Source organism: Coregonus lavaretus, assembly GCF_964263955.1.
Source record: "Coregonus lavaretus genome assembly, chromosome: 36".
NCBI classification, from domain to species: Eukaryota; Metazoa; Chordata; class Actinopteri; order Salmoniformes; family Salmonidae; genus Coregonus; species Coregonus lavaretus.
Genome location: NC_140023.1, coordinates 803,672 through 815,986, shown reverse-complemented (window position 1 = coordinate 815,986; position 12,315 = coordinate 803,672). Strand labels below are relative to the sequence as shown.

The 12,315-nt window shown below is 44.5% G+C and overlaps 1 protein-coding gene across 1 annotated transcript in view; it reads left to right on the top strand.

The window, feature by feature from the left end:
• Positions 1–500: 500 nt before the first annotated feature.
• Positions 501–12,315, top strand: part of LOC311110702 (AN1-type zinc finger protein 4-like) — a 29,409-nt gene continuing 17,594 nt past the window's right edge. Inside the window, exons 1-4 of the mRNA XM_084153245.1 lie at positions 501–731; positions 886–979; positions 3,232–3,544; positions 11,401–11,476. Coding sequence (XP_084009371.1) covers positions 3,364–3,544; positions 11,401–11,476 — 257 coding nt within the window. The 5' untranslated portion in view covers positions 501–731; positions 886–979; positions 3,232–3,363. The remainder of the gene's footprint in view (positions 732–885; positions 980–3,231; positions 3,545–11,400; positions 11,477–12,315) is intronic.

Sequence of the window (12,315 nt, the reverse complement as noted above, 5' to 3'; positions counted from 1 at the left end):
GATGAGCTTGGAGGGGACAATGGTGTTGAACTGTAGTCAATGAACAGCATTCTCACATAGATATTCCTCTTATCTAGGTGGGTGAGGGCAGTGTGGAGTGCAATTGAGATTGTTGTCTATTGATCTGTTGGGGCGGTATGCAAATTCGAGTGGGTCTAGCCTCTCAAAGCACTTCATGATTACAGATGTGAGTGTTACTGGGCATTAGTCATTGTGGCATGAAGCCTTAGAGTTTATGATTGCTTAAAGAGAACTTGTACACTTTTTTATCTACTTATTCAAATGTTGAGAGCCAACCGTTAGCATTATTCCATGAAAGGTTAGTATGTTAGGCTATCAGTTTCTTTGTCCCCTCGAAGCCGGTGTTCTTTTTCTAGCAGAAAGGGTCAGTCTCTGTGACCAAACAACATTTGTCCCGTCTCTGTCTACTCCTCATTGGTTCACCTAGACTTTTCTCGAGAGAACACGTTGCGTCATAGGATGCCTTTGTTGTCAATCAAGAGAGTCACAATGAGCTGGTCCAGGAGCCTCCTGTTTTTTTGACAGGTGAGATGAGTAGAGTTCAAGAAAACCTATCACAGTTCATGGGCAATAAGGATAGCTTTCGGCTGTCCTTTTTATTTTTTAAACATGAAGACAAGCAGACCCTTTGAATGATCTAATCTAGAATGTCGAATCTGAAGAGGAGAGTAGGCGTAGCTGCTTGCTAGCCAGCCATCGACCCAAGCAAGGTAGCCATTGTTTGGTTTGCTAAAGTGGTTAGCTAGCTAGCTAGTCGCAATCTATTTAATCGAGTTAGGTTAAAGAACTTGCTAGCTAGCTAAATAATTAATGCATTTAGTTTGCTAATACTGTCTTTCATTTGTGTTATTGTTTTATGTCCAGCTAGCTAAAAGACGGAGTGTTTGTAGTCTTGGGACGCCAGCCAGTTGTTCATCGCCGGTGTACTCTTGCCAGCTAGTCTTGGGATGCTGTTACGGTGAGTTCAAAACGCTAGGGTTTCTGTTGAGACGGAGAGAGAAAAGCTATCTGTCTGGTCATGTATTAACTAACTAAGTAACGTTCGCTAACTAGCTAGCGTTGAAGTTAACATCCTTTGTCAAGTATTTGGCAAGTGGTGCCACCATCCTGTGTAGCAAGTAAGCCGCTGATAAAGGAAAGATCAAGACCCTTTGTTTTCACGATTGACACACATTTGCAGCAACTAACTGTTCAAATGGTATAATGTAGCCCTAAACATTGGGAATACAGTAAACTTGGTCTTTACAGTGTTGGTGTGAAAGGGATCTTCTCAGCTGAAACGACAACAAATACACAAATCCCATCTCTCTAGTAGTACACTTCACCGATTCCCAACCTCACCCCATCTCTAGTCGTTTGAGTATCAATCAGCCCACAACTTTACATTTTAAAATGAAATATTACTGCAGTCACATAAAATACGGGTTAACTGTCAAGGGGCCTACTATCCCCAATGCCTGCATGGAGCGGTCTGTGTTTGACACCATACACTCCTCCCAATGGCTTAATGTTCAATTCTTGGGTGACTCTATTCTCTGTGTATGTCAATGATGTTGCTCTTGCTGCTGGTGAAGCTCGGATCCACCTCTATGCGGACGACACCATTTTGTATACATCTGGCCCTTCATTGGACAATGTGTTAACAAACCTCCAAACAAGCTTCAACGCCATACAACACTCCTTCCGTAGCCTCCAACTGCTCTTAAACACTAGTAAAACTAAATGCATTCTCTTCAACCGAACGCTGCTTGCACCCGCCCACCTGACTAGAATCACTACTCTCGGCGGGTCTGACCTAGAGTATGTGGACAACTACAAATACCTAGGTGTCTGGTTAGACTGTAAACTCTCCTTCCAGACTCACATTAAGCATCTCCAATCAAAAGTTAGATCTAGAATCGGCTTCCTATTTCGCAACAAAGCCTCCTTCACTCATGCTGCCAAACATGCCCTCGTAAAACTGACTATCCTACCGATCCTTGACTTCGGCGATGTCATTTACAAAATAGCCTCCAACACTCTACTCAGCAAATTGGATGTAGTCTATCACAGTGCCATCCGTTTTGTCACCAAAGCCCCATATACTACCCACCATTGTGACCTGTACGCTCTTGTTGGCTGGTCCTCACTACATATTCGTCGCCAAACCCACTGGCTCCAGGTCATCTATAAATCACTGCTAGGCAAATCCCTGTCTTAACTTAGCTCACTGGTCACCATAGCAACACCTACCCGTAGTCTGCGCTCCAGCAGGTGTATCTCACTGGTCATCCCCAAAGCCAACACCTCCTTTGGCCGCCATTCCTTCCAGTTCTCTGCTGCCAATGACTGGAACAAACTGCAAAAATCTCTGAATCTGGAGACTCTTATCTCCCTCACTCACTTTAAGCATCAGTTGTCAGAGCAGCTTACAGATCACTGCACCTGTACACAGCCCTTCTGAAATTAGCCCACCCAACTACCTCATCCCCATATTGTTATTTATTTAGCTTACGTGGTTAAATAAAGGTTAAATAAATAAAAATAAATGTAGGCTAACAGCTGATCAGCTAGCTAGACTATAGTGCAGCCAAGAGCTGTGGCCTGCGCCTTGCTCTCTGCTGAATGTTTCATGCAGGTGCTTATAAAGACTTACACTTCTCTTTTCAATTGTACTGTACTTTCTTGATCTAAAACTATTGCTCTCTCATATAGGCCTATTTAAGGTGACAGAGTTGGTGACATTTCAATGTGTGTCTTTGTCTGAGAATATTTTAGCATGCATTTCTTCCTGAATGACATAATGGAATGCTCTGCATTCTGCTCACTGGTGGGGGTATTTTTGGTATTTTGGTATTTTATTAGGATCCTCTTTAGCTGTTGCAAAAAGCAGCAGCTACTCATCCTGGGGTCCACACAAAACATGAAACATTAACATTAATAGACAAGAACAGCTCAAGGACAGAACTACATACATACAGGCCTCCTTGCACAATGTAGGACCTATATTTTTCATGTTGATTGTTTGTTGTCAGGGAAGTACAGGTCTCGTTACCTACCAGGTGCATACAGACATGTCAACCACCCCTCCTTTCCAACTCCCCTCAGAATCACTGTTTTTTTTTGTCAACTGTTATGCCTCATGGTGTCGGTGTATGAGGAACAAAAAGGGATGACCTTAGACTTAGAAGAAAGGGCAAGATACTGAGACCTCGCTCTCTCTCTCCACAGCTTGGGGCTTCCTGCATGATGTGTTACCGTGGTGACAACGGAGAACACCCACACCCATCCCCCTCTCCCTTCTCCTGGGCCGCCGCCCCTCCCACGCCCCCCTCCCCCTAAAGCAGTCCTGACCTCACCAAGATGGACAGGAAGGAGCCGCCTATCTATAACGACGACAGTGTGGGGACCTTTCAGTACAAGTTGCCGTTCTACGAGACCATGGAGCTGTTCATCGAAACTTTGACGGGGACCTGTTTCGAGCTGCGTGTCTCGCCCATCGAGACAGTCATCTCTGTCAAGGCCAAGATCCAGAGGCTGGAAGGTACGGTACATAACAGTACAGTAGTCACTTTTACTGACCCAGCATGTAGGCTATACGGCTATACTGTTTCCCCTTCCGTTACTTAAGCAGGATCGGCTCCCTCCCAGTCTAACACTGTCTGGCGAAATGCGACCTGAAAAATGGCCTATTGAAAAATGATCTATGAATATTCAAAAGCTCAGACTCAATACAATACTAATCCTGGCTGCCTGGAATAAGAAACTATAAAGACGCATGTTGATAATCACCTTCTTCTTGCACAGAAGATGAGCCAAGCAATACGAAATACATTTCTAAGCCAAGAAGAGGGATGGATACAAATGTATTCCAATGCAAAGAATGGCTTTCTGTTTTAGTAGAAACATTTATATCCTCACAGCTTCAGACTCACTATATCACCCCGCTGCTCTGCCAAGCAGACAAAGGCTCTGGTTAGTTGGCTTCCCACACACACATTAAACCCTGCCTTATTTAATACAACCACTTTACTTTTATCATTTATTTGGCCTCATCCTCCATCCGTCTTCCTTGAGAGCTCGATAGAGCACTGCACGTTTGGGATATAAAAAGCCCCAAACGGCCTCATCAATCCAGCCACGGCTGAGCTGAGCTGGGCCTGGTGAGGTGGGAGGCTCTGGGAGACAGTGTGTTTAGTAGTGATGAAGTACAGCTGGGTGGATGGAGGCGTTCGGGAGAGGAACATCGGTTGCGTCCCAAATGGCATCCTATTCCCTATATAGTACACTACTTTTGACCAGGGCCCATAGGGGAATAGGATATATAGGGAATAGGGTGCCATTTGGTACGCAGATTGTGTGTATATTGATGCCGGTTGTAAAAAATAGGCGTTTATGATGCAGCTATGCATGTTCTTCATCAGGTGGTACGACAGCCTATCGGAAACTGTACGACAGTACGACAGCCTATCGGAAGAGGCAGAGGGGAGTCGATCTGTTCTGAACGGTTGTCACTTGGTTGTCAGTGGTGTGGTAAATGGTACCAGTAACTGAATCTGTGGAAATTGATTCACCTCACAAATCATGTTCTTATTAAATTATATTGCAATGGCTATTTATATACAATGCTCTTTAAGAATCTTTGTTGTTTCTGGCCCCATATGTTAAATCTTTCATTTAGTTCTTATCTAAAATAGCCATTATTTGATTAATGTTCTAAGATAATTGACAGGATCATGCAATATCTTACAATATTGATCACCACAAATTGGCTTTGTACAGTTCAAGATGACTCACAGCCTGGTAAAAGCGTAAATCCCTTTTAGCTCTTGCTTACCACTTGCTTCAGCGGTAGGCCTACCTCCCAAGCCTTGCTTAAATGTTCATCCTTTAGTTACAGCCGTTTAGCTCCTTTCAACTGCGGTGTGATTTACAGGAAGCTCAGGTTTGAGATAGCGAACAGACTCTAGTGTTGACAACAGAGAGGTGAACGTCTCTAGCTGAGATGGACAAACAATTCCGTCAGGAGCCAGACTCTGAGAGAACTACTCTGGATGCATCTCAGTAGTCTACTGTAGCCTCCTGCTTGTCTCCTCTCCCTCATCCTACTCTTTTTGTTTTCTTTAGGGGGTAGATCATCTTTAATATTGCAGATAGATTGTAGCTTCCATCAATGTAATTTTCTGCATCACTTCCAATCCCCCATATATTTTTTTGCAAGTGTGTGTGTGTGTGTTATTGCCATCTAGCTGTTCTGTTAGACCTTCTATTTCCTTTGTTAGTATGGACTCTTTTGACCTAAATTGCTTTTGTTTTTGAAATGAGTACTGAATTGCATGGCCTCTAAAGGCACATTTTAAAGGTGTCCCATACAGTAAGGGGATTAGTTGTACCTATGTTATGTCGGAAAAAGTCAGTTATAAATTCCTCTGTCCTATTTAAAAACAAGTTATTATCCAATAGGCTTTGATTACATTTCCAATATCCTCGCCCACGTGGAAATTCCGTAAGAATAATGTATATGCCTATTATCTGATGGTCCGATCACATTCTGTCCCCTATCAACACTTTTTAATCTTCTGGTGACAACGAGAATGACATAAGAAAGAAGTCAAGACGACTAGCTTGATTGAGCCTCCGCCATGTACACTACCACTCAAAAGTTTGGACACACCTATCCATTCAAGGGTTTTTCTTTATTTTTACTATTTTCTACATTGTAGAATAATAGTGAAGATATCAAATCAAGTTTTATTTGTCACATACACGTGTTTAGCAGATGTTATAGCGGGTGTAGCGAAATGCTTGTGCTTCTAGCTCCAGTAATATCTAACAATTTCACAACAAATACCCAATACACACAAAACTAGTAAGGAATGGGATTTAAGAATATATACATATATGGATAAGCAATGACAGAGCGGCATGGACTAAGATACAGTAGAATGTTATAGAATAGAATGCAGTATATACATATGAGATGAGTAGTGCAAGATATGTAAACATTATTAAAGTGACTAGTGTTCCATTTCTTAAAGTGGCCAGTGATTTCAATAGGCAGCAGCAGCGTCTAATGTGCTAGTGATGGCTATTTAACAGTCTGATGGCCTTGAGATAGAAGCTGTTTTTCATTCTCTCGGTCCCAGCTTTGATGCACCTGTAATGACCTCGCCTTCTGGATGATAGCGGGGTGAACAGGCAGTGGCTCGGGTGGTTGATGTCCTTGATGAACTTTTTGGCTTTCCTGAGACATCGGATGTTGTATGTGTCTTGGAGGGCGGGTAGTTTGCCCCCGGTAATGCGTTCGGCAGACCGCACCACCCTCTGGAGAGCCCTGCGGTTGTGGGCGGTGCAGTTGCCGTACCAGGCGGTGATACAGCCCTACAGGATGCTCTCAATTGTGCATCTGTAAAAGTTTGTTTTATGTGCTAAGCCAAATTTCTTCAGCCTCCTGAGGTTGAAGAGGCTCTGTTGCGCCTTCTTCACCACACTGTCTGCGTGGGTGGACCATTTCAGTTTGTCTGTGATGTGTACGCCAAGGAACTTGAAGCTTTCCACCTTCTCCACTGCGGTCGTGTCGATGTGGATATGGGGGTGCACCCTCTGCTGTTTCCTGAAGTCCACGATCATCTCCTTTGTTTTGTTGACGTTGAGTGAGAGGTTATTTTCCTGGCACCACACTCCCAGAGCCCTCACCTCTTCCCTGTAGGCGGTCTCGTCATTGTTGGTAATCAAGCCTACTACTGTTATGTCGTCTGCAAACTTGATGATTGAGTTGGAGGCGTGCTTGGCCACGCAGTCATGGGTGAACAGGGAGCACATGAGGGGGCTGAGCACGCACCCTTGTGGGGCCCCAGTGTTGAGGATCAGCGAAGTGGAGATGTTGTTTCCTACCTTCACCACCTGGGGGCGGCCCGTCAGGAAGTCCAGGACCCAGTTGCACAAGGCGGGGTTCAGACCCAGGGCCTCGAGCTTAATGATGAGCTTGGAGGGTACTATGGTGTTGAATGCTGAGCTATAGTCAATGAACAGCATTCTTACATAGGTATTCCTCTTGTCCAGATGGGATAGGGCAGTGTGATGGCGATTGCATCGTCTGTGGATCTGTTGGGGCGGTAAGCAAATTGAAGTGGGTCTAGGGTGGCAGGTAAGGTAGAGGTGATATGATCCTTGACTAGTCTCTCAAAGCACTTCATGATGACAGAGGTGAGTGCTGCAGGGCGATAGTCATTTAGTTCAGTTACCTTTGCTTTCTTGGGAACAGGAACAATGGTGGCCATCTTGAAGCATGTGGGAACAGCAGACTGGGAAAGGGAGAGATTGAATATGTCCATAAACACACCAGCCAGCTGGTCTGCGCATGCTCTGAGGACGCGGCTAGGGATGCCGTCTGGGCCGGCAGCCTTGCGGGGGTTAACATGCTTAAATGTCTTAATCACGTCGGCCATGGAGGAGAAGAGGCCACAGTCCTTGGTAGTGGGCCTCGTCAGTGGCACTGTGTTATCCTCAAAGCAGGCGAAGAAGGTGTTTAGCTTGTCTGGAAGCGAAACGTCGGTGTCGGCGACGTGGCTGGTTTTCTTTTTGTAGTCCGTGATTGTCTGTAGACCCTGCCACATACGTCTCCTGTCTGAGCTGTTTGAAGACATCAAAACTATGAAATACCACATGGAATCATGTAGTAACCAAAAAAGTGTTAAACAAATCAGTATATTGTATATTTGAGAATCTTCAAATAGCCACTTTTGACTGGTACTGTTCTCTCTCTCTCGCTCTCTCTCTGCGTGCTGTGCTCTCTTGCAGTCAGTCAGTGGGAGGTGTGTTAGTCAGGGCTGCGTGACTGGGCATGCCTCTTCACAATAGAGTAGCATGGCACTGCTCTGGCCCACTCACAAACACTGGGCACCCTCCAGCACTCACTGGGCCAACAAGTGCATTCAACGTGGGGAGAGGAGCTGGAAAGAGGGAGTGAGGTTGCATCCCAAATGACATCCTATTTCGTGCACTACTTGTGACCACAGCCCCTATACTGTATAGGGAGTTCGGTGCCAGTTGGGATGCTGTCCTCAAGTACCCTAGCATGGTTGTAGAGCAGGGATGGGCAACTGGTGCATGCGGACCCCTTTTTGAAGGCCCTCGGATAACTTTTTTTTTTTTGGGGGGGGGGGGGGGGGATGGGGACATTTAGGGGGGAACTCAGTTGGGTTCTTAACTTATTGTTGCGAGGTAGAATAGTAGAATACACAAGGTGCCATTTGGTTGTGCACCAACAGTTTTTCTCTTAAAGTATGTCAGTCACTGTTAGTCACTCAATTAGCCCATGTCAGCAAACACTATTCTAACGGCCAGCTATCTAAACTTGTAGTAATCAAGGTGGAATTAGAGCCCGGGGCCCCCCATTGATTTTGTTAGTCAGTCTCAGGTATCATATTAAAAACTGCAAACATTTCTCTCCACCGTATGGTAAAATGTGTAGAATTGCACAAAATTAAAACTAAAACCAAAAAAATGTGTTTTAAATTAGTTCTAAAATTCTGAATCTTCTCTCTGCCCGATGGCAAAATGTGTAGAATTGTAGCAAACTAGCTTTAAAACAGCAGCATGTTCTCTACACTCCATGGTAAAATGTGTAGAATTGCACGAAATTCCCTTTATTAATTTCTCTCCGGGTGTGGGGGAGCAACTGCGGCACCTCATGATGAGTTTGGATTTTTAGTGGCCCCCACCCCATCAAAGTTGCCCATCCCTGCTGTAGAGAGAGGGAAGAGAAGGCTCAACTCAAGTACCTTAGCATGGTTGTAGAGAGAGGGAAGAGAGTTGCCTGTTAATGCACTGCAGGCGTCATGCTCGCTAGTTATGCCCATTTTGATCTATCGAGAGTGTTTTCACTCTCAAGTCAAGTGCTCTTCTCTAATGGTCTTCAGAGTGGAGTTTGCATTGTGGCCTGAGTCTGTCTGTTGTAGCATTCTATGTCCTGTAGTGGGCATGAATGAGTCGTCTTACTGGTCTGTGGTGATGGTGTTGCTGCTGCTGGAACGGGTTTCTCCTAGCCTAGCTTTCTGCTAGAGCGGAACATGTTGACTGTCTCAAACTGACCTCAACAAATAACCAGAAAATGTTTTCCCTCCAAAGAATACATCTGGACCCATATTCATTAAGCGGCAGAGTATGGGGTATCAGTCGATTTTAAATCAATTCATTAGGCCTTTATCTATGGATTTCACATGACTGGGAATACAGATATGCATCTGTTGGTCACAGATACCTTAAATAAAGAAAGTAGGTATCAGTATCTGGTGTGACCACCATTTGCCTCATGCAGCGCAACACATCTCCTTCGCATAGAGTTGATCAGGCTGTTGATTGTGGCCTGTGGAATGTTGTCACACTCCTTTTCAATGGCTGTGTGAAGTTGCTGGATATTGGCAGGAACTGGAACACGCTGTCGTACACATCGATCCAGAGCATTCCAGACATGCTCAATGGGTGACATGTCTGGTGAGTATGCAGGCCATAGAAGAACTGGAAAATGTTCAGCTTCCAACGATTGTGTACAGATCCTTGCAACATGGGACCGTGCATTATCATGTTGAAACATGAGGTGATGGCGGCGGATGAATGGCACGACAATGGGCCTCAGGATCTCGTCACGGTATCTCTGTGTATTCAAATTGCACTTGATAAAAATGCAATTGTGTTCGTTGTCCGTAGCTTATGCCTGCCCATACCATAACCCCACCACCACCACCATTGGGCACTCTGTTTATAACGTTGACATCAGCAAACCGCTCGCCCACACGACGCCATACACGTTGTGAGGCCGGTTGGACATACAGCCAAATTCTCTAAAACGACGTTAGAGGCGGCTTATGGTAGAAAAATGAATGTTCAATTCTCTGGCAACAGCTCTGGTGGACATTCCTGCAGTCAGCATGCCAATTGTACGCTCCCTCAACTTGAGACATCTGTGGCATTGTGTTGTGTGACAAAACTGCACATTTTAGAGTGGCCTTTTATTGTCCCCAGCACAAGGTGCACCTGTGTAAGGATCATGCTGTTTAATCAGCTTCTTGATATGCCACACCTTTCGGGTGAATGGATTGTCTTGGCAAAGGAGAAATGCTCACTAACAGGGATGTCAACATATTTGTGCACAGCATTCGAGAGAAATAAGCATTTTGTGCTTATGGAACATTTCTGGGATCTTTTATTTCAGCTCATGAAACATGGGACCAACACTTTACATGTTGCATTTATATTTTTGTTCAGTGTATTTGTCATGACTTGGCAAAGAGCTGACAAAATGGATTGTAATGACTCCGCCTCCCACTGGATGGAGCCAGAGAGACGTTTATTCAACAGAGAAGCCTCTGAGTGTCCTAGAACTGTCTTTTTTTTGTGTTCTGACTTATAAAACGGTGGGAAATTAATAAAATAAGTCATGTGAACATATTATCAGTAATTACCAGTAAATCTAGTGCCTGAAATCTTAAGAGGATACTGAATAAGATTATATGGACGGGGGACCTGATCCTACATCACCACTCCTACTCTGAGACACTTTGTGAATATGACCTCATCACTTTCTGACCATACTAGAAATGACAGAAGTATGTTTCTTGTTGCCTGGCTACCCAGACTCCTTGCTACGATCAAAAACTAAGCCACACCCACGGACGTTAGTTTCTTCTCCGCAATGAGTCTGAATCGGAGTACCTCCCCGACCCTTCACAAAATGCCAACACATTCGGGGCCATCTGATTGGTCCAGAAACTGATGGGTTGGGCCAGAGCCAGAACACGTGTGGGTAAAGCGGCGGTTTTAAAATGTGTCATTGGCTTTGATACTCTTGATTGGTTAGAGACGATCCAATCGCTGATGACCTTTGTTTTGTACAACGCCCCTCGTCAACACAAACAACTTCAATGATGGCAGTCTCAGACTAAAGTATGTAGCGATCGAGAGAGCAGAGGAAGAATTGAGTGTGAGTTGTCAGGCTATGGTTCTTCTTCCTCTTCTTTACTTTCTAAAAGCCTCAGTTACAGTTGATTTCTCAGTGTCTTGTCGTACTTCTGTTCGTGGATGTTCTGTACTGTAATTCTTCCTGTGTAGTTAGCCTAAAAGGTTGGTGGAAATGGGAGGGGTGTTCTGTACTGTAATTCTTCCTGTGTAGTTAGCCTAAAAGGTTGGTGGAAATGGGAGGGGTGTTCTGTACTGTAATTCTTCCTGTGTAGTTAGCCTAAAAGGTTGGTGGAAATGGGAGGGGTGTTCTGTACAGTAATTCCTTACTTGGTTATGAGGTTGGGGTGAGAGAGGGAAAGAGGGAGAGATCTTGTGTAAACTCACATCTGTCTGTTCTGTTGTCTTCCTCTCTCTCTCTTGTGCCCCCCTCCCCCCTCCTAGGTATCCCTGTTGCCCAGCAACACCTGATCTGGAACAACTTGGAGCTGGAGGATGAGTACTGTCTGCATGATTACAGGTGAGTTTACCTAGGTCATGTTCATTTGGCACCAAACTGAATGAAACAGGCTGGAGCTACCTGGACTTATTAAGAGTAGGTCATTTAGCTTTCTGTTGTAAAGCATTTTTAAATGTTTCCCGTTGCGTGGCCTAATTAACACAACCCTATTCACAACCCTTTTTATTTTAATTTATTTTTTACTCTGGTTAGTTAACTGGGAACCTATTTTCATATACAGCAATGCCCTGTAAATGAACCATCAACTTTGATCTCGTAATTAGTGGTTAATTGAAATGAGTGAAGTGGAAGACTTGACTATATGCTTTGAAATGAATTCCCCTTGTAGTGAATCAATGTTCTCCCCAAGTCCTGATATCAATGAACCAAAGATGGCGAATTGGCTACAGTCACATATTGAATGTGTTTGGAGCGCTAGCTGATCCCCGTTGAGTTGTCAGTTTTATTAGATACAGACCCACTCTACAGATTGCAGATGGTGGTTGCGTCATGAATGCTTGTCGCTTAATTTTCCACATGATCGGTCCCCGGTGTGATTTAGTTAGGTCTGAACAAAACATCCTTTTGAAGTCTCAGAAATGGAGGGTGAGAGGGGGTGGATTTGCATAAAACTGACGTTCCGTTACAATTCCAATGGAATTCCCAGACGTGTGCATAAGTTCATCTGGAGCGCAGACTGACTGAGGAACAATGTTTGTTCCGGAATAATTATCGTTTTCCCAGTCGACGTTTCCAGGGTCGTGTTTATTGGGCACCAACCGTAAGAAAACCAACTGAAACAGGGAGGGACTACTTTTTTTTTTTTTAAGATGATGCTAGGTTTTCCGCTGCGTGCCCTA